Here is a 23,995-nt window from a genome sequence, read left to right on the forward strand (position 1 = left end):
CAAGATATTGCTATAGCCTGTTGAGGAGATTTAGTCCCACTGGTCAGAGGGACAGTTACTGGTCATAAGAAAGGAGGATCGTTTATGCATTCTTCCTGTATGTGTATATGTATGTGTGGCCCTAAGGTAATAAACACATAGAAAAAAATAACTACTCTGGGAGGTTTATTCTGGTAGACCTTAAACTGAGATTTTTAGAATGCTCCCTGCCTCTAATAAAAGTCCAAATAACACTCCTCAAAGGATACATCACAAAGCTCTTAGACAGTGGGGGGGAAAGAGAGATAAGAAAACCTTACTATTCCATATGTATATGGAATATATACCCCTACAAAAATACTGCTCAAAGGTTTTATAAAAACATATATGGCAGTCAAATATGACAGTGGCCAACTGCATACAGAAAGAGAGAACACACAACATATGACTTTACATTTGTACCAAAATAAACCTCAAGTGTTATAAATCAAATTGTATCTGATGTCGAGTAAGCCTGGGTAATGTCAGCAATCACCAAAACAACGCTGACACTTCTTGATCCACCACTCAACATCTGAATACACTGCCAACCCTAAAGCCTCTTTCCGTCAAAAGGCTTAAAGTAAACTGTATACCCTGATGCACCCATAGAATTGTACACACTCTCAAATACCCATTGTTTCAAGGAAGTTGCAGGAAGCATCTGAAAACAGAGCCCTCTCTTCCCTTACACAACCTGTATAATAATCCATCCCACTCCCTGATCTGATTCCACTGTTTCAGCAATGACTAGACTGCTTTAGACAGCTTTCTTTTCACTTCCTATTGGTCTCCTCATTTGTTCCCAATAGGCTCTAAAAATGCTAAGCACTGGGTTTTGATGCTGAAAGGTGCACAAGTCTTCTTCGCAATTGCCAGAAAGTGTGGGCATTCTCCCCTCTAATATAGTCCCTACACCCCAAGTATCAGCTTCAAGAGCCTGAATTTGTCTGAGCAGACAGGTTTTGAGTACCAGCCATAACAAGCTCAGGTTCCAGAGACAACAGACAACACTGTTCTTACAGACAACATCGCAAATAGCCACACAATTATCAAATCAGTGTCCTCTGTATAAGCTTCGACCTTCCCTGCCAGTCCCTGCCTAGACAGTGCATCAGAGGCGGTGTTGGATCAGCCTGGGTTATACTGCACAAAAAAATCAGATGATGCCAAGTGTCCCACCTACATTTGCTCAATGGCTCCTAGCATGATACTCAGATGACATAAAGGATTGTTGTCCATCACCACAGTAACTTGGAACCCAGTATGTATCCACAGAACTTCTCAGCTCCAGACCACTTCAATGCCAATGACTCTCACTACGGTTATAATTCTTGCCATTATTTTCAGTATTTCTTTCATGTCACCATGATATTATTAAAGTACACTTCCTAAGCCCTGTTTACTAGTATCTGCCACAAGAAAGAAGGAACAGCAAAATCACCAAAACCAAGAATAGGAGCACATTTCTTTCAAAAAATCATTGGAATAATAACATTATATGGTCAAGCTCTGAGTAAGCATCTGATTTGCCCTAAAAGCACTTCCTATCTTGAGATTGATTTACTAAATCTACAGCCTACTTCAACCATGCTCATTTGTATGAGCCACTGCTGATATTGCTTTGACACATGCATCAGAAAAAAACACACAGATGTGTGTGCCTTGGAAGTGGAGGACACATAGGTGCATGGAATATGTACCTCCTTTAGTGGTGAGAGTGATGCATGCCATCTTCTCCAGTCTTCAAATTTGAGCTCAAGAAGATATGTCCCACTCTGAATCTTGGGTTTAAAGCTCTCTGGGGAGCAGTCTGCCTTTGGCAGTGACAGGAGCTAAGAAAACCAGTGGATCAAACAGATTGACAGAATGCCAGACAAGGTGTCAGACATAAAGTTCCAGCTGACCCCAAGACTTCGTTAGACAGGTAGGTCATCGTCAGAGACATTGACGTCTTTGGTATCATTTGCTCTCTCTTCTGTAGGGAATACCTTCATCACTTCTGCTTGATTTGCTCTTGTACAGCATTATGTTTTACAAAGCCCACATCCACTGTGTTCATCACAGGATATCAGTGGCCTCAGCTTCAGTTGCAAATAATAGTAGACCATCATCAACATAAAAGTAAAACAAAGATTGCTACTGTAGGTGATGAGCTATTCCCTTATTTGCTGTCTTGCCTAGGTAGTGGTACACCTCTTCTGGCATCAGAATCTCTGATTTGTTGTTGAAGATTTCATTACACTCAATGAGTGTAGGTAGTAGGAAGTTTATTTCTTCATCTATAGATTTTTTCATCTACTGGATTTTATAATCCATGAATTCTTCTGCCAGATGTTTCCACCATCCCTGCACAGGTTTTGAGTGTGCTGCTCCTTTATATGCCAAACCTTTTTTTTAAAAAAAAACAACTCTTGATTTAGCCGATGACACTGTTGCTTTGGTCATCTAAAATGGCATACATTTTTCTCTGTAGCTTGCAATGACCATCATTGTAAATTCTTACAAGGAAGATCTTTGAGCATCTTTGAGATCTTTGAGATCTTTGATTTGCCTTTGAAGTTCTCATCACATACCATGGAATACCTCAATGTGACATCTAGGTGCCCTGTGTCCTCTTTCTTCCCACCATTTTCCCATGAAGGAGAAAAACTTGACTGTAATCTGGAACAGGACAAGGGGGATTAGTAGCAAGGTGTTTATTACTGCCACACACATTTGATGGGGGTTTCCCTGCCATTTCCCAGTCCATCTCTTCTCTGAATGCTCAACATTCTAAATTGTGTTAATGAAGGTCTTCCTCCAGGTTTGTATTCAGGTTTTAAGTCATGATGAAATCAGTTCATTCTTTGCAAGGAATTTGGCAATTTCAGCTGTTGTAACATTAAGATTGGTATTGACTGTGTGATGGCTCATGATGATTATCCATTTACTGTTGTAATAATTCTGTTTAAAGCTGCTGTGTACCCTTTGTTGCTGTATCCATCTCCAATTGATGATCTGCAGTTGGGCTTCACTCTGAGCAGTGTAGTCTCGATGGGGTGTGATTGTTGGAGGTAAGAGATACTAAGCATCCTTCCTCTCTCTATGTGACTGTGTGAAGTGATGAGTGCATGGTGGATGACAGTCATTTGTCCTTTTTACTGCACTTTCTTGAAGGAGCAAGAACTCAAGTTCTTTAATGTGATCGGAGCCATCCATATCTGCTGCTGCTGTCTCCAGCATTTCTCCTTCACCTTCTCACTGTAGACTGATGTAATTAATTCTGGCTTCCAGCTTGGCTTTCTCAAGTTTGAGTTCATACTCCTTTTCTGTACAGGTTAGCCTGGTTTTAGCTGCCTCTGCTTTAGCACGAACTCTTGCTACTTCTAAGCTGACTCTAGAGCTTGTTGTTGAGCATAAAAGGTGATACTAAAGAGCATACAGGTACCAATGTCCAGTTGGCCTATAACTGACTGCATGTTGTTTTGAGTTTGAGAATCTTTCATATCTACAGTGACTTGGTCAATACTTGTATAGATGTACTGAAACTGAAACCTCATACATATGCTCATCAATAACACATTCAACTCTAGACCAAACACTAGATGTAGGACAGAAGTCTTGATCTAGGATGAAGCCAGAAACCCTGAAGAGAGATTTAATACCTGCACAGGAACTGTATGACTACTGGGTCCAGTGTGGATATGACTAGAAGACCCTGAGGACAAGGTATGTCCTCCTGTACCATGTGAGAATTCTTCTCAACATATTTGGAAAACCCGTATGCTGTGACTATGACAATGGATTCTGCAATATGGACAATGCCCTTTCCTGCCACTCTGGCAGGGGTTATCTTGTTCACATTGCAAGCCTGCACCTTTTGAAAAGCACTTTGCCAATTTCTTGCCTATAATACCAGGAACACCAGAACCTTGTAGGCCCATTACTGCCAAGAACCTACAATCAGGGTTCTATTTGTAATTCTAAGCAGCCAAATATGGGATGTCCACACTATTAGTTGCAGTTAATGTAAGCCAAACAAATGCTGGCAACATGTCTTCATCCTCACCATACAAGTGTTTATTAAAAAACCCTTCAGTGATAGTGCTCACCTGACTACCAGTGTCAAGCAGACATGGCAATTCCACCCCTCCAGTCTTAATCTCCACAACAGGACAGATACCTGCATCTTTTTCTAACAATGGATCCTGAAATGGAATACTTCAGGATCAGTGGTTTGTCCTTTTATGTCTTGGTTCATCGCAACTAGAGCATCTTGTTTTCTCTGACTACTAGAAGCTAAGACATCTACAGCAGCTTTATGTTGCCTCTGTGAACAATTCTTGATAAGATGACCAGTCTTCTGACACTGACACAGCTTTCTGTCGCAGATGGATTTACCATCCAATCTACAGTCCAAGTATACCAATCAGACATTTTATTCTTAGCTTCTACACATGACTCTTCACTCTTCACAGGTAGACCTCCTCTGGTACTTTTACTAGTGAAGATATGTTTGTTTCTAATATACTTAATAATATTAGATAATAATAATAATAATAATAATAATAATAATAATAATAATAATAATAATATACAATTGTTTATAAAATACTTACAGGCCGGGTCAGCCACATCATGCAAACAATCTTCCTCTAAAGCTGGCACTCTCAAAAGAGAAATAATAAAATCAAACTGATCACCAGCTGACTGATTTCTAGGTCTTAGAACTCATTCATCCTCTTATATGAAATCATCAACTCATCTCCCAGCTCTATCAAAGTCACCAGAAAATGACAAGATATGACATTCCCACCAAGCCCATGGACCAAAGAGCCAGCTGTCTGGCATAGCAGCCAGAGCACCCATTTAACCTCCCTAAATGGCAGTCTCTGTCACACCATCTTCCCCTTCAGAGAGTGATGGTCCACGACAAACTGTTCAAAAATGAAATAACATATATGCCAGTCAAATAAGGTAGTGGCCAACTACAGAGAGAGTGTTTTGAACTACTAAAGCTCATCTAATAATCACCCGATTACATATGGTTGGGAAATTACTGATTTTATTTCATAAATGGCATTACATAAGATACGTAGCTAAGGATTAAAAAACAGTAACCCACTTTTGGATATTTTACAATAAATTAACAGGATTTACTTCTTGCATTATGTTATTATTTATGAAAACATAAAAAACATTAATAGTGTTATTTAAAACATTTGAGAAATGTGAATGATTTAGGAAGTGATTTATAAAATGTACAGTCACAGTCTCTCACTGAAAATGATTGTTTATCTTAGTATATGGCTTTTAAATGAAAGGTATTTAGAATTTTGTGCATTAACATTATACAATGATTATATTATAATTTCCTTTAGTAAACTGCATACAAATGCATTTTGAATTGTTTTCTCTAGCCTTAAGAATGAAGCCTAGCAATTAAAATCACCCTGCCCTCATTCAAGCTATCACTTCTTTTCTCCATCCTTATCTCCACTGCTCTCTCACCTCTATCTACCTCTCTCTATCTCCTTCCCTCTCCATGTACCCCCCTCTCTGGGTGCAGCAACTGTTCTCAGTCACACTATGTTGCAGTAGACCGTTTTCCCTCTTCAATATTCATGAGGACTTCAGAATACCTTGCTGCCAAGCATGCTGGGTACAACACTCCCAATTCTCTTTATTGAACCATCATTCTGTGCTGGCATCCTCCTCTAGAATTTCCCAGAATATTAGTACCTTGCATGTCACCACTCATATTCATCTTTAGCAAAGCACTCATGTCCAGTGCACATATCATTTAGGCACAAATTAAAATCTGCACATTTCTAATCATGTCTTTCTTTGTTAGTGCTTGACCATGCAGATTAGTACCGAGCTTGAAATGTGGATTTTTTTTTAATTAATAATTTGCTATTAGAGTCTGTGGGGGATGCTTAACATTCCAGCCTCTGCATCCTTGCCTCTCAAGCCAGGGGCAAATATGCAGCAACTGGAAAACAACATGACCTGTTCCGATATTCAGAGCACATTTTCACTTGAAAAGCCAGCCATCAGGTCTTACTAGACTGTTATTGTTAACCAACATTTTTGGTAATGTGTTTATAATAATCATTATGTCACTAGTTGTTCAAATTTCCACAGCCAATGGTTCAGCATGAGCTTCCACTTGAGACTTATTGATTTTCGATCATTTTTACTATATAAGCTTATAAAAAATTGATACCATAAATTTGTTTTACAGACAGTAATTCACATAAAGTAACTTCATGTTAATTGTATTAGAATTATATGCTGTTGCTCAAAGGACCCTAATAATGGATAAACAATTCTGCCAAATACTGTTGAATTATTATATAATCTTTAGAAAGACTGTATAAAGCATTTTAATCGATTAAAACCTCAGTGAGAGAGTGTGAGTTCAACTATAGACAACCAATCCACAGTACTAGCATGGAAAAAGAAAGATAAGGGACAACGTCTAGCAGCACATCTCTACTGAATGACACTGGGGATGATAAATAAGCATCCTGGGAACTCTGTGATGAAGGCTCACCAAGACCATCTGAGCCTGCTTTAGAACAGTGAGCAGCCCATGGATAATACTACACACATAGACTACGATGGATGAGCTCCGCCCATACCCGTCAATACCACTGCAACATTGCTGAGGTGCTGAGTAAGCACGCTCTAATGGAGCATATGCAGCGGGCAGCCCTCAGGTTCCCTTTCTTACCACCCTGCAATGACAATTAGACTGAGCTCTCACACATATGCCAATCTAGGAAGGGAGCTTGGTAAACACAATGAAAATGTAAGGACTAGGAGCTACCATATCCATCCAGAACCCTCATCTGAATGATTTGGCTTACATAACAGCTGCAGGTGGGTTGTCCTCCTAATATAAAAGAGTCCGTGTTCTTCTAGTCACTCCCCTATTGACATGGAACTGCAGTCTCTCAGAGTGCTTTGTATTGGGAGAACACTGCAAACTCAGGGAAAAATGGAGCTCACATGGACTCAGCTACAGAATACTTAAGATGATATTTTCAACAGCTATGCATCCATCGCTTTTTGAGTACTTTAAGAAAGCGAATACACTGATGTAATTTGGGTTTTTATGGTTTTTGTGTTGTACAATATAGGACGGAATAGTATATCAGTCAGCCCCTCTGCATTTCTGCACTTGCTTTGCTGCAGTCACTACTGTATTTCACTCCTTAATATATTCAGAATTATGACATTAGTTACTGGAGTGACCCACCCCCTGATCTTCACACCCAGACTTCTGATCCCTCCCTATTTTATAAGAAGGCAATTAGATAAGAGTTGGCCACAGTGTTCATATATACAATTTATCACATTGCTTGTAATGCATTATTTCATTTATTTATTAACACCTTATCCACCTCGGTATTGATTTAGAACCTTGTGGGTGTATGTGGGCAGCTAAAACAGACACTTGCTGGTCCTGGTCTTCTGCCTTTAACACACAAGCCAGAATTAGTCACATGGAAATAAACAGTGATCACCTAAATAATAACATAAATCAACAATTGGCATGCCTGTTTTATGCATTCAATAACAACAGCCAGGATCTGATATGCCTGAAGGAATGAAATTTTGTCAGTCTAGGAAATGAAGCTGCTTTCCAGGGTGCTGAAGTCACATGCTCTGACAAGAACACACTGCAAACATCATTCACCAGCTACACATAGAGCTCTGTGACTCACTGCTGTGTCTTCTGCTGTGACACTACAACTACATTGTCATCACCAGTGCTTTTCCTGCATAATACACTAACTTCACTATCATATTTACACAAAACATTCATTCTTATTATTGAGAATGTTTCCATTTTTAACTTTGTCTGATTGATTTGATAAACTTTATGATTGTCCAATTTAGCTTGACCATTTACTTAAACCTACAGTATCATAAAGCTCCTAGTAGCATCCTAACAGTATTTTGGGCTGAATTAAAAGTAGTGCACACAAATGTATGCTTTCAACACCACTCTTTTAATATTTTGAAATTATAGCTTGCCAAAATTACAAAATTGTAACGTGTCATGGTAAACAGATCTGTATTGATCTTAAACAGTTTTGTTTACCTACTCCTCAGTTAGTATTATGTGTGTGCCTCTTGGGAAAGTACACACACAAAAGCATATACAGTTTTAGCTACAGATGTGACTACTAAATAAAATACAAATATAAGCTTTCTAAGCATACCCATACCCATAAGCATATTATGTTACTGGACATTATGCATGTTTTTCTGAGTGCTAGGAGTTTTCCTAATTGTTGGAATTTTGAGCAATGAATTTTTGTGGGCGGATGCTTGTTAGGGGGAATGGTCTTTACCCTTTTATCAAGTTTAGGCGGGAGTTTAGAATATAAAACTCAGTTTCCCTTAGTGCTTTGGAGAGGAAGAGGAGAGCAGTGACCTTGGTTTGAGACCCAGATATGGTTGTTGCATTCAACCCTCATCACACAGCATGGTTAGGAAACAGTTGAATTAATATGCTAGCATAAGGACAGGCATGCTCTGACTTCACACTATGGAAAGCATAACAAGAACTTACATCATGGAGCACTGTGAGGAAAGGTTTTAGAACAAGTGTTAAAAATAAAAGTCTGCTGAGACTTAAATCTGAGCCCTAAACACCAATGTCTTTTACCTTTTTTATAGTTTCCGAGAGAAAGATATTACTGCAGCATCTCAGAATCATTCACTGGCATTTTATAATATGTTAAAAAAGGCGGACTAGTGAGGGAGCGTGTGTGAGTAAGTGAAAGGTTAGTGTGTGGTGCATCTGCTAGCTCACTCCTGCCTCTCGTGCACTACAGCAAGTCAAGCATGGAAGTGCCCAGGAGTATTCTGCAGAGAGCACTGCCCTCAGATGCACACGTCACTAAATGAAAACATGAGCCAAAGTGGTTGCTCCAGTCATTCAGGGTCTAGTATTGATTTTAGTACTTCAGATTCAACCATTTCCGTCAGCCGTTATACAAGGAAAGGCAGCAACACATGGTAATGGGAAGTGCAAGAACAGTTATGGTGCAAAGAAAGATAAATACACAGACTACAATTAAATCAATCTGAAGATACTAGTTATTTCCCATAGTTTTGCACCTTGAATGTCAAACAACTACAGCAAACTTCATGCTGCAGCAGCTATACTAACCCTAATGGTTATAGTAAAGTTAAATTAAATTTCTGAATCCACTGTTGTTTTCATCTACCAGACTAGAAGATACAAAGATTACAAGAACATGATAAAAGAACATGTAGCTATGGTTACTCACTCTAACTGTGAATTTAAATATAACCCTAAACTTAAACCTTTCCCTATCCCTAACCCTTGTTGCAGGAGCATGATTATGGTCCTTGCACATAGTTGTGGTTACTAAACCCCTAAACCTAATCCCTTAAACCCTAACAATGTTCATGAAGCATGGGAAATCTTTAAGAATTTTTTTTTTTCCTCAAAGCATACACCTAAAATGCAAACTTGAATGCAGCTTAGTCATGACTTTTAGTTTCTTCCTTTAATATGTACCTTTGAAATATACACCACAATTTAAGATACATCAGGAGAAGGATCTTATTGATCAATATTGTCATGTCATAATATGGCCACAAAGGATTCATTATGATGCACTTGGGTTAACCTCACTCCCTGACCCTTCACTGCAATATTTCATCCACTGCATTAACCTCCACCTACTATATACTCCTCTTTCTCAATCTGCTGCCTCTAGTGGCAGAGGTGTGCTATAACAAAATCTACACAGAACACACTGAACATTCCAGAATGCTGCGCTATGCAGAAACAATCACAGTCAAATCCAAAGTAAATTTAGCCTGGTCTGAAGATAGCAGTTACAGATTAGCATGATCTCACCTTCTCCTGGCTTTTCCTGTGACACACATGCTTACACACACAATGAGCAACACAAATACTAATAGAATACTGGTTCTTGTTTCAATAGGCCATACATGAGATATATTATATAGAAGGCACATATATACACCCAGAACAAACTTGACTTACAAGCAGGAATAAGAGAAACTTAAAGGAGCAATAAGTCATTTTTACCACCAAAACGTTGTAAGCAATAATTATGAAAGTCATTATTTTACATTTTTCTATAATGTGCACATCACATGAGATTAAGAATCAAATTACTTTGTAGTCCTCAAATGAACCAGTTTATGCTCCACAGAGTAGGTCAGCCATATGGAGACAACCATGTTTAAAATTGCTTTGGTGGCTTCGTTGTCCCAAAAACATGAGCAAAAACATTGTAATTGCAGGCAAATCTACCTCTGCAACAATGAAATCTATTTACCATTTACTTTTGCCTTTTTGGGAGATGGAAACACTACTTTGTAACATTTTAAATGAGAGACCTTAGTGTGTGTTCACCCAGGGTAAGAACCCTTACCTACCACACTACATCAGCTACAGACAGGCAGCATGTAGAGTCCAGTGCCCACTGCTAATATTGTTTTAAAGAACTGGTTTCACCAACTTCCCACAGAAAATGTACCCTGAGGCCAAACAATCTTCAGAAATGAGCATGAGCCAATAGAACACATACATACACACACATAAATCCACACATATTTTTATTTTCATGCAAGCACAATCATAAACACAATGCACAAAAGATTGGGTGAGCTAGAGTATATAGAAGGGTGTGGTGATTAATGAGTATCTTCACATTAAATCATATTACTTGTCTTATATACTAAAAAGCACTAAACAGCACATTACACTAAATAGGAGACTGTGGTGCTTCTGTATAAGGTACAAACCCAACATTTGAGCAAATATTTGAAACCTCAGCAATGTATTCCATTACACTGTTAAACCACAGCATATTTGGATGAGGCAGGAAATTCACCAGAAACTTGTTGTCAAAAATGAGGGCTTGCAATGTAATAAGGCAATGGAAATTGCACATATGTCATAAGTGATTTCATACACACTATGGAGAATCAATCTGAGGTATGCACTTTGCATTGCACAAGGCATGAAATCATTAAAACACACTTTGCATGGTCTTGAAAACACCAGTATGTCATAGCAATGCACTGAAAACATAGGGAGATTGGTGTGTTAAAATAAATTGCTTTATTTTGTTCAGAAGCAATAACCTACAGGTAGAGAAACATAAGTAAGAAACAAACACACACCAGTGAGATTAGCAACAGCAAACAAACTTGCAAGACCACAGTACTAAGGACTACCACAAAGAGAAACACTTTCCATTACAATACCACTGTTAAAGTGTGACTGTATGATTACAAAGTTGAGTAAATACATCAGTACATTGTTACTGTTTGTTACTCATTATGACACCTCAGGTTTACCACATGACACAAACTACTGCTAGCATCAAGAACAGAACAAAACACATTACAATTGTATTTTTTTTAATAGCACTTAAAAGTACTGAAAAAGAATTATGAAAAAAAAGTTGAGAGTGATAAGATGCAGAATAACAAGTGGAAGAGTGCTAAAATGACATGTGTGTTGATAAAATAAGCAACTGAAACATTTTATAATCCAAAGCATGCCATCTGTGAAATATGGTATGTATGGCTGGTACAGGAACCAACTCTCTTGCATATTTTGATGATGTAGCTGCTAACAGCCACAGAAAGATGAATTGTAAAGTGTAAAGAAGAATCCTAACTGTTGTGATCCGACCAAATTCTTCAAAATTCCACTGGTTGGTATTTTACCTAAAGTCCTTGACTGGCTAAATGAATCAGGCAGTCATGAATTAATCCAAAACCCACTGAGAATACATTTCATTTCTTACTGTCATAATTTTCTGTAGGATTATGCTGATTTATACTGATACTTAGGGTCTCTGAAATGGGTGGACTAAAAGGCAACTGTATGATTCACCGTTTATATAGATTGTAATTAATTTAGGGTCTTATGATTTCCTTGATATCGAGAACACTGGCGGAAACGTGGAACTGAGGCATAAAAACAGAAATGGACTTTTAAGGAGAAACTGGATTTGTTCTTTTAGCAGCTGCGCTTATTACAAATCTCGACACGCTTCTCTTTGTGCACTTACGCACACGTACATCACGCTGGACGTGGGTTGGCCAGTTGTGGGTATAAAGTTGGAGAGAGTAGCTTCGGAAACGGGAATAACGTCGGAAAGACGAAAGTCTACTTTAAGCGATACAGCGAAGCTCGGCAAGGCGCAGTTACTCCGACGTTTGATATTTCACACCGGAAGCGACTCACCGCGGTAGTCCCCGTGCATGGAGAAACAATTATAAACAATTGTGATAACGATAGCCAATCAATAGCTCTATCTGATAACAACTCGGTAACTGCGTTGTTCTGACACGATTTAATATAAATCACTTTTGTTCTGAGTTTTTATAGTTTTAATTCGAAAATTCCAAATACTGCTCAATAGGAAAAGTATTAAGAAACGATTGTTTTAATATTAATGCTGAGTAAAATATAGTCTAGGCCAGCTATTTTCTGTTTTGATTATTTACCTAGATTGCATAATATAGTAAGAATAATGCTTGTGTCTATGCAGAAACGTCTGGTTTGCCACATGTGGCAAGGGGCAAAAAACCGTTGCAGTAATGTTATGCGGCTGGCGTAAAAGCTAGTAGTAAAGGGTTACATTGACTAACGGTCGGTTTACATTGCAGCGAAAAGAAGTGATTTTCGCTCCACTTCGCTTAGTTTATGTGGAGAGACAGCGGTTGTTCGTGGAGGATTATAGGATCGAGCACGTTGCGAACAAATGAGATGTGAGTTTCGCTGGACTACAGCCAATCAGCACCGTGTGGGGCATTTCATCATACCACGTCAGGCCACAAATTGAAATCAATGTGAGAAGATGGAGGAGAGGATTATCATTGCTGTGACGGGTTTACTATACTTTTCGACACGACTGTGTAGGAATACAGAAACGTATAAGAAATAAAATGAAGCATGGAACAAGGTGTCTGAAATAGTTGATGTTACTGGACCGAAAAACCTGGTCCCGCGGGTTTTAGTAACGTGTCCCCAAAGCGGTCAGCAGGAGGCGAAACAATTTCGCTTCGTTACAGTGAATCAAGCGAACAGCTTTTCTGCTATTTTTGCGAAATACGATAGACTAGACACGAAAAGACACTTGAAAAGACCACGTCATATCCAAAGCAACACCTCAAGAGCAAAGACACGATAGCTGATCGCAAGGTGCATACTGTATTTTACATTAATGGTCTTGATATATCCATCCATTACTTCCATTCTCTAACTGAAAACAATTTAGGCCTGTGTTAAAACTTCGTTTTCACATTTATAAATGTTAATTTTGTGATACTAATTGCATATCTACACTTGATAATGATAGGTATAATGATTGTCAGTTCGCATATTCATACTTTTCATGCAGTTAAATGGGCTTTGGCAAGCCAACTCATATCTGCTCACAATCTTTACTTTGTAGTTGTTGTTGATTGGATGTCATATTTTCAGCTTTAGGGACATATTATTTTGTATGCAGTGGTCTAGGTCAAAAGGTACCCCACTGGGAAGAGAGCTGAATGATATGGGTTTCATGCTATAAGTAAGTACCTTTAAAGTGAATTCTAAAAAAAAAATTGCAAAAACAGAAAATGCCCTGAGATTTCAGAGGGTTTAACACTCTGCGGAATGTACTGCAAGTTCTCAGGTCATATTCTGATATGGAAACGATGACATCAGCACCATTGCTTTAATGCATCACTTCCAACACCACATTACTTTCTGCGCTAGACCGGTCTGATTCCCCTGACAAATGTTTCATCAGGAGTCCCAGTGAAAATTAAACCGCCCAGCTTTCAGCAAACGTCTTTTCGAATGATTCCTCATTCTTCATTGCTCTCTCTCTCTCCCCATGTGCAAGCGTGTTTGGTACTGACATTCTTTCCCATCCCCTCATCCTCATAGCTTTGCCTGATCATGTGGTTGAGTGCTAGTGCTGATAAATGTTATTGCCCATGTTTTTTTCTCCAGTCGTATGCAGCAATGCTCTTACCCCAGCTTCTTCACACACATAAAAAGCCATACAACAGGCTTTCCCTAAACAGCTTGGCCTCTTGCCAACAAGAGACATCAGTAAATGCGTCAAGCTGCGAACACATCTCACACCGATGCAGAGGTGCTGCATGGGAGACGCATTTGTCTAATGATTCCTCTCCATCCTTGCAGCCATTCGCGTGCGCAGCATAAATGCACTGGTGGAAAAGCCCAGCACAGTAGCAGCAGGCACAGGACTGCACTGGAGTGCAGGTCCCAGAAGCCAGTCTCTGGAGGACCATCTACCAGCTGCACCACATACACCACTTTCTAGCTCTGCCCTCATCAAACAGAATCTAATATCTGATGGTTAGGGCAGGTGCAGTCATTACATATCTGCTAAGGTACTGATCACACACATACATACACACACACACACACACACACACACACACACACACACACACACACACACACACTACTCTATGCATTGAATTCACAGAAATACTGCTATTTCCCAAAGAGAGAGAGGATCAAAAAAACCTACTAGAACAATACAGCCCACCGCAAACTGGAAACCAAGCAGTCCTTCAGAGCAGCAGCTGAATACATAAACCATATCAACAGAAGGGAGGGGGTGCAGGATATGCTGTCTGTGTTGCAGCTTCATAGCTAAATGTCATTAGCTTTGAACCCATGAAGCATGGTGGGGAGCAAGAGAATGTAGTGGTTTTCTGCACCAGAATTAAGGAAAGAAAGAAATGCACAAATGAAAGAGGCAGAAGGAGCTGAGGGGAAGAGACAGCATCCTCAACCCCTCACCCAGGCACTTACCTTGCGTCTGTGGTCCTTCGAGCGGCTCCTCTTTTTCAGCTTTGTCTCCTCCTTCTCCTTCTGCTCCTGGGCTGCAGCCTCCGCTAGGTCCTTGTTCTTGCGGATATGCTTGGCGGCTTGTGCCATGGTGCCGCTGCAGCAAGCCGGGCAGCGCCCGTGTCCGTAGCTGCGCCTGCCTGCTTGTCTGACACTGCCCTTGTGCCTGTGCTGGCCCCTGCAGCTGCCAGCGTGGGAGAAACGGTGGCGCTACGTGCGCCCGGGTGTACAGAGCACCCTTCTTGCCGGCCAGACCCCACAAAAGAACAGCCACTGCTGCCTGCCTCTCATCCGTACAAGAGCCTTCCACTCCCCCTCCCCCTTGCTCTCTCTCTGTCTGTCTTTCTCTCTTGCTCTCTCTTGCTCACTCGCTCAGCACACACTAGTCACGCAGTCCTAGGCACAACACTGTGGGGATACTGCAGCAGCTCCCTCTTTCCTCCTCCTCCTCTTCTCTCACTCACTCGCTTATTCCTCTCTCATCATCCCCCCATTCTCCCTTATCCCTATTGCGCTTTCCTTCCACTCGTTCAATGGACTTCTTGCTTGTGCAGCATGCAGATATGTACACAGAAAGACACAGACTAGTGTGCTGTCCATTTTACACAAATTTCCATGTGATTTTAAACTGCTCATTAATTAATGTAAGAAAGATCTGCTAGAACAGTTTCAGTTAAAAGCAGGGTCTATTTCCTTTCATAAACTCACGAAGTTTAGACTCTCAGCAGCTTACCAACTGAATACCCAAAAGGCTGAGATTCAAAAACAGTCCACTGATAGCCCCAATGAAAGGGAGGCATAGTGACACCATACATGTCACAAAACTGCCTAAGGTGACATTACGTGATACAGAATATGTGAACAAGTGTTTAGGGGAAAGAGAGTGAAACAGCAATGTCACCATCTTCATTATTACCCAGATTTACAATCAGTCCCAGTTGCATACAGTGATATAATATGGTAAATCATGGGAATAGCTGAGAAGAAATATTTTTTTCTTCAGTCCACTTTCATTGTTTAATGCTCATAACACATGTATTATTAATAGTGCTTATAGGATTTTATATCATATATGCTCTATAGAGAATATAAGGCCTTACGGTGTCTAGGATTTTCACTCAATTGCAGCAGCAAAACTAAATTGTCTTTTCAATTGAGAATTTTCTGTGAGCCACTTGATTTATATAGCAACAAAAATATGCATTTACTACATATTGGTCATTTTACACAAACTGTTCGATTCTCATCTCTGTGCCTATAATTCTCTCACATGCATACACGTACACAGGATTTGGACTAACAGAATAATGCCATCTAGTGGATGATGAATATTATAGCTATTGGCCTATGTTTTGGTTCTCACTGTCTGACAGTAAACTGAGTTAGAGATGAACCTACACTCAGTCAGACCCACGGGAACTGACACAAGCACATATGCCAACAGCCTAAAAAATTATTTCTTAAAATCACTTTTAGTGTAAGGCAATTTAAATAATGTGATCTTGCTCAGCATTTCCGGTGATACATAATGCTATAAATATTACCTCTCAGTAGAACCAGGGGTTGTTCCATGATTTTTAATGAGGTGGCACAGGTGAGACTAAGAGCCAGTCTGGAGGCCCCTGGGAAATCAGAAATTATTTTTATAAATAAATACTGAATTGAAAGTGAGCTTAGAATTATTGGGTGCAATTTGTGCAGAACCCTGTGCTTAATACAGGTATTACATGAAAGGTGACACTGCACATCAACCTGGAAATTGTTTTGTGTTGAATAACTGTTTGAATAGATAAGGGAACACATTTCTGTTTTACTAAATAAAAACATCACAGGCATTATTCATTAACCTTGTTTCAAAACAAACATTGCTGTGTGCGTGTTCTCTCCATGTTCTGAGCTTCAAATCTGTGGCTATTCTAAGTTTGTTAACTGCACTGTCACACATGTAGGCTATGTTCTGCCTCAGAACAGCTGTACTCTATGGGGGTTTTTGTGCTGGCTACTAAATAGTCAAATTAACTTGTCCATATCCAGGGACTTGTCTCTCCATGACTCTATGCTAAGCACTCCCTGGTCACTCAGTCACTTTTCAGTCATGGATCTTTGTAGGTGATTCTTGATCAATTGCAGCAGCAATTTGCATAACCGAAAAAGTTCATGATACACCTTTTTGCAAGGCTCCAGAAACAGTAAACTCCAATATGCTAATCAGGATTTACATTCCTCTTTTCCTTTTTTCTATCCAAAATCCTTTTGGTTTGATGTAGGTTATGGCTCAGATGATCTAAATTTGACCTGTAGATATCTTCAAATGAAAAAAACTTCTAAATACCTCTCGCTGTTGGGATGGAGTGCTTGACCACCTCTCATTATTGTTACCAATGAGCTACGAGGAGCATTTTGTAGCTCCACAATTATACTATCAAATATTGGATAGATGTTCTTTCTAAAACCATCTTTGTTACTCCTGTGCTCGCCAACAGTGGATGTCCCTACACATTCCTCCAGTCTAGAGCTGGTCTTCTGTTGCCTTCACCTTTTCAATGCTAATGTTGCATTTTTGAGATATGTCTAAGACCTCTCTAGATTGTCCATCAAAAAATGATTCATCTATGTATTCCTGAAGTGCTTCAATAAGCTTAACAGATTGTGATAAGTCTATTGATGGCAGCAGAAACATGTCAAATAGAAGCTTGGTGTCACCCAGCACTTTGGGGAATGTTGCTAAAAGCCTAGTGAAAGGCAAGTCAATTTGGACACTTTGGCCACCTGCCTCCACAGACCTGTCCCCACATCTCATCAGCACTATCTTCAGAACACAGAGCACTGGAGGTAGCCTCTTCACCATGTTATGCCTACATACCCATCCTATGTTGCTAAGCTTCTGAAGCTCTGCAAGCTGACCATCTGTTTCTCACTGAACTTCTAGTCTTTTGTGGTGAATGCACCAGTCCCATATGAAGACGTATAGCTTGTTTAATAAAGAAAATACATATTCTGCCTTGCAGTGCACATAGGATATATGTTTTTCCACTGCCTTTATGCATGCATAAACAACTGCATGTTTTCTCATTCTGGAAGTTCTGTTATATCCCTGGCCTGTGAGATTGGCTTTGTACTCTAGACAATCTCTCTCTAGACAGTTGATGATGTCTGTTTGATGCTGTCTGCTGCATCTAAATGATCAGCTTTTTGAAAATGTAAAAAAAAAAAAAACCTCATGTACTGCCTGCTTACATCATTATCTCAGGACCAGTGATTTTTTTTCCTTTAAGCTCATCAACTAAATCACTAAATGCCTCACTTTCTTTAACCTCTTGGATGATATTATGTTGAACCATCTCTGCCAAAGACTCTGGGATACCCTTTCGTGTTGTATTATTTGTGCATTTAGCACTTCCACTGGACAATTTTATCTTCACTATTGGCTGTTTTACTATTTGTTCCAGTACTATTTCTGGCCTGAAAGTTCCCCCTATTCTCTGATTTCTCTGAGTCACCATGGCTTCTTTGTGTAGCTGGAAGCAGGTAAGAACATTTACTGCAGTTTTTATATAGTCCCTATTCTCTTTCACTCTTTTTTGGAACTTTTCATCCATTGAATGCAACAAACACGTGTTACTCTAAGATCCCCTATTGTATTCAGACTACCAACAAGGCATTTACATGGTGCTCTGATCTGGAATATATTACATATGCATCATTGCTATATAGTCCTAGAGAATGAAGCGAAGGCAGATTGAGGGGCACAGGGGAGTGAAGAATATCTGCACACAAAACAATGGGCCGAGTCCTGACTTTATTAATATTATTTTCATGAATATTCTTTGTGTCATACAGAATTAAATGCCCTCCTACATTTTCCTGGCTGTGTTCTAGGGAACATCTTCAAGTTATGCTGCAATGTTCCAAAACTCTTATTTGTGAAATAGGTTTCACATATTTCTGTTGCTTCTTCATTAGCAGTGTTCATAGTGAAAACATTTTAAAACACTGGAACACTTTATCAATATACCATGAGGTCCAACAGGATTGGCAAATTCTGATCCAAATGGGACTGGGCAGTACTCTCAGTCATTGTCACTCTCTTCTGTCACCACTTCTGCTGCAAAGCCTCCATATTTGAGTATTTTATAATGTTCACTGTAGAATGTAGGATCCCTAGGCCTTACTGGCATCTGCAACAGGTACTATTTTAGCCCTGGCAGGACATTCCAAAACATACATTCACAGGACATTCAGCAATGACCTAATAAGGTCCCCAACATAACAGTGATTTTGTTACCTTTAGAGAAAATTCTAATGTTATCTTAGGTCCCAGATCACATGCTGATCTCAGCATGGTTCACAAGTGGCTCTTTAAATGATGTTTAAGTTTAGAAATAAATATGACCAAGTGGGTATTCATGTTTAGAAGTTATTTAAACTGTTTAAGCTTTAGAACTGAATACTCATAGCAGTATTTAGGTTTCAAAGGGTAATAGAATGTTGCGCGCTGATTTCTAAATCCTAATTCTGAAGTAGGCTATACTTTGATTTGAGCAGATTTTCCCTTCTTGTTCTGTCAGTCGTCAGTGACTGGTTGCTGGAACCTCACTGGATCCACACAAAAAGAAAGAAACATAAGCCTGTATTAACACTTGGGAATCATCTGTCAAATTACAGGAAAATTCATTTGTTTGGGCTAATACCAGCTAGCAACATCATACTTTAGTTTAGCTGTTTACTACCATACCCTTGTTTCCTTTACCTAAAACACTATGGCTACAGGACCTCTGGCTCTAATGTTTTACATTTTTAAGAAGGTGGACTCTTGAAGAATACCAGATTATGTTCAACGCATTTTCCTCTAGACTATTTGAAGAATACAGCTTGCCAACACACTAAACATGGATTCCTTATCCCCCACAATAGAGAGCAGGCGAGCATGCAGATCTGGAAAAGAGTCTCCAAGACTTAAGCTGGGTTGTCACTGCACTGAGTGACCAAGCATCTAATGATTTCAGTTATTCAAACGAACAAATATGGCCTGCTCAACTTTTTCAGAATTTTATGAAATTAGTTTAATTGATAAATTAAAGCTAAAACAGAAGCAAGGTAGCTATATGGTAATGGTAATGGTAGTTGTAAATCTAAATTTGTGAATTTAAGTCCAACAAAACATACCCAGTGCAGTTTCCCCAACAGTACTGGCCACTGCAGGAACATCTGTCAGCAGAATGTCTGAAAATGAGGCATAAAATAACTTAATAAACAGGTAACTGACAGGGAAATGTGCTCCAGTGTAGTGGCAATGCATTGGAAACTTGAAATATGAAAGTGTCTGTCTGGCTCTCTCCTTAAAGAGGTCTATCATTGGTGTGATTACACGTGGATATAATGTAACATTTAAATAAAATCTAACCAAACCAGTAAATATTAAACTTGCAGTATAACATTCCTTTGTGAAAGATGTCATCAAGAATATTAACTTAGAGGTGGGTGTGCTTGAAATTAGTGTGTTCTTCCATACTGGCAGGTCTTCACCATCATTATCTAGTTGGGAAAAATAACAAATATTCCAGGGCAAACTCAAAGGTTCCATGAACAAATATTTTATTCAGCCAAAGGTCTGGTATGAATTGTCTCAAACCAAGAAGCCAGGAACTGATCTTCCTTACTTGGGTGGAAGACAATCCGATACTAAGCTTCTACGCAACCTGAAAAGAATCATCTTCTGCATTACCCCTAGACAACACTGGTACATATAATCTGCAAGGAACTGCTTTACCATGTTGATTTGTAGCATACATAAAGCTAACATAACTGATGGTAGGTGGTGCTCTTTCTGATACTGCTCAGAGAAAGACGAATCTGTTCTCAGTTAGATTAATGAACTCTGGATAGAAAATTTGATTGCCATCCCAAAGAACTGGCTGTGTACATTTATCACACCCACAATTACCTGAGTACTGCTTTGTGATTTTAATGAGTGCTTTAGCTTGGGCATCACAATTTATGCAGTGCAAATGAATTCTTTTGTGACCCCTGTTCATCTTTAATCCATTCTACAATATTTTACCAAGGCCTTGAACACTATCTGTCAGAAAATCAAGACTGTTACATAGTTTCCAGAGAAAAAGAACACTTCAGACAGAGGTCCTTCATCATCAGCTGTGCATGCAAAGTGATGAAGTACCTCTGTCCGAAACGTTCTGTTTCTCTGGAAATTCTGTGTCATTTACTACAATTGTGAATATCTCTACATCTCTTTCTACAAAACACTGCAGTTACTCACCTAGAATCTTCTTTGGATATATATATATATATATATATATATATATATATATATATAGGTGAAATGTTTCTATTAACTTAGAACTAAGTATCAAAAAATGCAAAATTTTAAGACAACCACTTTTTATTTTAAAAGAGCAGACCACTTTATAGTGTAAGGATAGCTTCAGCAAAAGAGTGAAAACATTCAGGGAATCAATATTTCTGCACATTCTTATTGATCTGTGTAGAAAGCAGATAACAATGAAGAATAATGGGGTCATACAAGACCATTAAAATGTAAATCTTGGGTAACAATGTTAATTTTCAAGTAGGCAAAAAAAATATGTATATCTTACACATGCAAAAAATAAACCCACCACCACCAAAAAAACAAAACAAAAAAAAAAACATGTCTTAACAAACCTAATCTAAAAAATATATACATGGATAACTAGAAGCTTCAAACAAAGTAAATGTGTATGATGTATCATTGCATTCAGTAAAATAAAAACAAAATCTCTCTGATTTATTTTTGGTATCCTATCATATTAGCAATACAGCTTTTAAAACAAAAATACTAAAGAAAAAACAGGCATCTACAAAGTTGAGTGGGTAATTAATCTCAGACATGCAAAGAAATTTAATTCAGTTATGAAATATATATCATCTAAATGTTATGGTTTCATCACTGTAGCAATTGCAATACTGGACACAAGGTCTATAGTTCCATTTCCTTTTTGAATAAGCAAATAAACATTATAGAAATTATTCAAAATCACCACCATCAAATTTATCAACATTATCCATGTGATGGGACATTCAAACTTGGTCACGATCTGGAGTATTTCTGACCACTGTGGCGTATTCTGTCCTTTGCTCAAAATTGACTGCATGAGTAGATCTTCCCCCAGAGTAACTAACTGTTGCATAGCATAACTCATCTTCAGCTGTCTATTATTGAAAGAGCACAAAACACGTTTTTCGCACATATGAAAATTGTCATTTGTTACGTTGAAATGAAAACTGTTATGTGTTGAGATGGCCGTAGTAGAATGAAGGACTTATCCTACCACTTTCACTTCTTCTTCATTCCACTGCTCAGGAGCAGAATCTGTATTAGAGTTTAAAACCAAGAAAAAGAAAAATTCCTTTTTTCACACCTCTTGTTCATAAAAATGCTTGATGTTGTTCTCATATTAGCTCTATTTTTTCAAAAACCAATAAGCAGAATGTAGAATAACATTCCTATGAGCTTAGCATGACACATAAGTACATATTAATTAAAACAAAAACAATATCCAGACTTACGCAGATCGCGCTCATCAGTGCTATGTTCCTGAGCTTTGTAGCTACATAAACAAATAAGAGGTATTGGAATACGGCAGATAAAAGAAAAACATTGCACCCTCCCAATATTGTATTTAAAATAAAATTAATCTGTGACTCTACTGACCTTTTGGTATGAACAGCCACTTTAGTCTCTAAACAAATTATAAAGATATTATTTGTTTAGTTTTTGTGCAACTACATTGGAGGCTTGAGCCATTTAAATTTTCTTCTAACCCCACCCCTCCCCAACCCTCAAACAAAAGCAGCTGCCTTTCTTTTCTATTAACCCAAGCCTAGAACACTGTAATATTAGTGAGAGGTGTCATACCCTTTATAGACAGACACTTGACACATGCTATGCAGTTTAACGTCAAAGAAAGGAGAATCACAAAGCCCACCACTGTTAATCCAATGGCAAAATATGAAATTGGCATAGCTGGAAGAGACAAAATGGTAGTTACTGTGGATACATACAGACAGACATTCCAAATTAAAGGTTTAAACATTTAACTCATTGCAAAAAAAACCTTAAACATACAGAACTTTATTCTTATGTCCCACACTCCAGCCGTGGCATTCAGGTTGCATTGGCATTTAGTTCCATTTTCAATGTACTCTGTCACCACTTTCCTTAAACATGTCATGTTTTTAGGTTCAGCCCCTAAGAGTGCTCCCTGTTAGAAAGGGTAGAAATAACACTGCAGATTAGGGGATGGAGTTTTACATGTCAGCACAGCCTTGTCAACGAGACTCAGATCTCGCAGACTGACAGTGATATTGTGACAGCTTGATGAATTTGCACTATTGCCTCCTCCTTGAAGTAAAATTTTTTTTAAAAAAGCAAATGTGTAACATACAGTGTTACAATAGCAAAATTATTTACAACTTACATTGTAATGCTTAATTTCTTTGTCAATAAATCATCTTCAGACTCACAGAGGCATTAATCAACATTCTAAAACTACTCTTCATTAAGAGTGCATGTTAAATAATGAATCTACTTCAGAAGTATAATATTGCAGATATATTTCCCATAAGGGCTACACTGATTCTGACTTATCCTCTTTAGAAATTGTATTAACACAGTATGTTGAATATGAAACAATATCAGTATCTGCACCAAGTAACATGATTGTAAGTCCCACTGAAAGAGTAAATAATGTTACTGTTGGTAAAAATAGATTAAATAAATATGATTATTACTGCAATAATCATATTTAATACTTACTGTAAGACACATTAGTTGGATCATGACCGACAGTTTCAGGGAGTTGATGGTGTGATGGTGTATGTAAGTCGTTACTAAAAGAACTAAAACAGGATATGTGGAAATATTCTGCATCACTATTTTAAGTCTTCCCCTGAGGTTTCTATGCAAATGAAGCAATTTAAAATTACATTTAATATCCACTGTCCTGAGAACAGTAATAGCCTATATTAAATATACTGTAGTACTTTAGGTGCAGATGGCTAAAATAGTAGATATTG

At 38.6% G+C, this 23,995-nt stretch overlaps 2 protein-coding genes across 3 annotated transcripts in view; both read right to left on the bottom strand.

The window, feature by feature from the left end:
• Positions 1 to 15,267, bottom strand: part of ank1b (ankyrin 1, erythrocytic b) — a 107,837-nt gene extending 92,570 nt beyond the window's left edge. For both annotated transcript variants that reach the window (XM_035527017.2, XM_035527016.2), the window contains exon 1: positions 14,885 to 15,267. In XM_035527017.2, coding sequence (XP_035382910.1) covers positions 14,885 to 15,010 — 126 coding nt within the window. In that variant the 5' untranslated portion in view covers positions 15,011 to 15,267. The remainder of the gene's footprint in view (positions 1 to 14,884) is intronic.
• Positions 15,268 to 21,309: 6,042 nt separating this feature from the next.
• Positions 21,310 to 23,814, bottom strand: LOC145659026 (uncharacterized). Its single transcript, XM_081719709.1, has 7 exons — positions 23,736 to 23,814; positions 23,046 to 23,181; positions 22,836 to 22,943; positions 22,632 to 22,659; positions 22,487 to 22,527; positions 22,249 to 22,289; positions 21,310 to 22,129 (listed from the first exon to the last, which is right to left on the bottom strand). The coding sequence occupies exons 1-7, from the start codon at positions 23,757 to 23,759 to the stop codon at positions 21,998 to 22,000; spliced, it is 510 nt and encodes a 169-aa protein (XP_081575835.1). The 5' UTR covers positions 23,760 to 23,814; the 3' UTR covers positions 21,310 to 21,997.
• Positions 23,815 to 23,995: the final 181 nt, after the last annotated feature.

This window comes from Electrophorus electricus, chromosome 8 (assembly GCF_041902795.1).
Source record: "Electrophorus electricus isolate QZ-2024a chromosome 8, ASM4190279v1, whole genome shotgun sequence".
NCBI lineage: Eukaryota > Metazoa > Chordata > Actinopteri > Gymnotiformes > Gymnotidae > Electrophorus > Electrophorus electricus.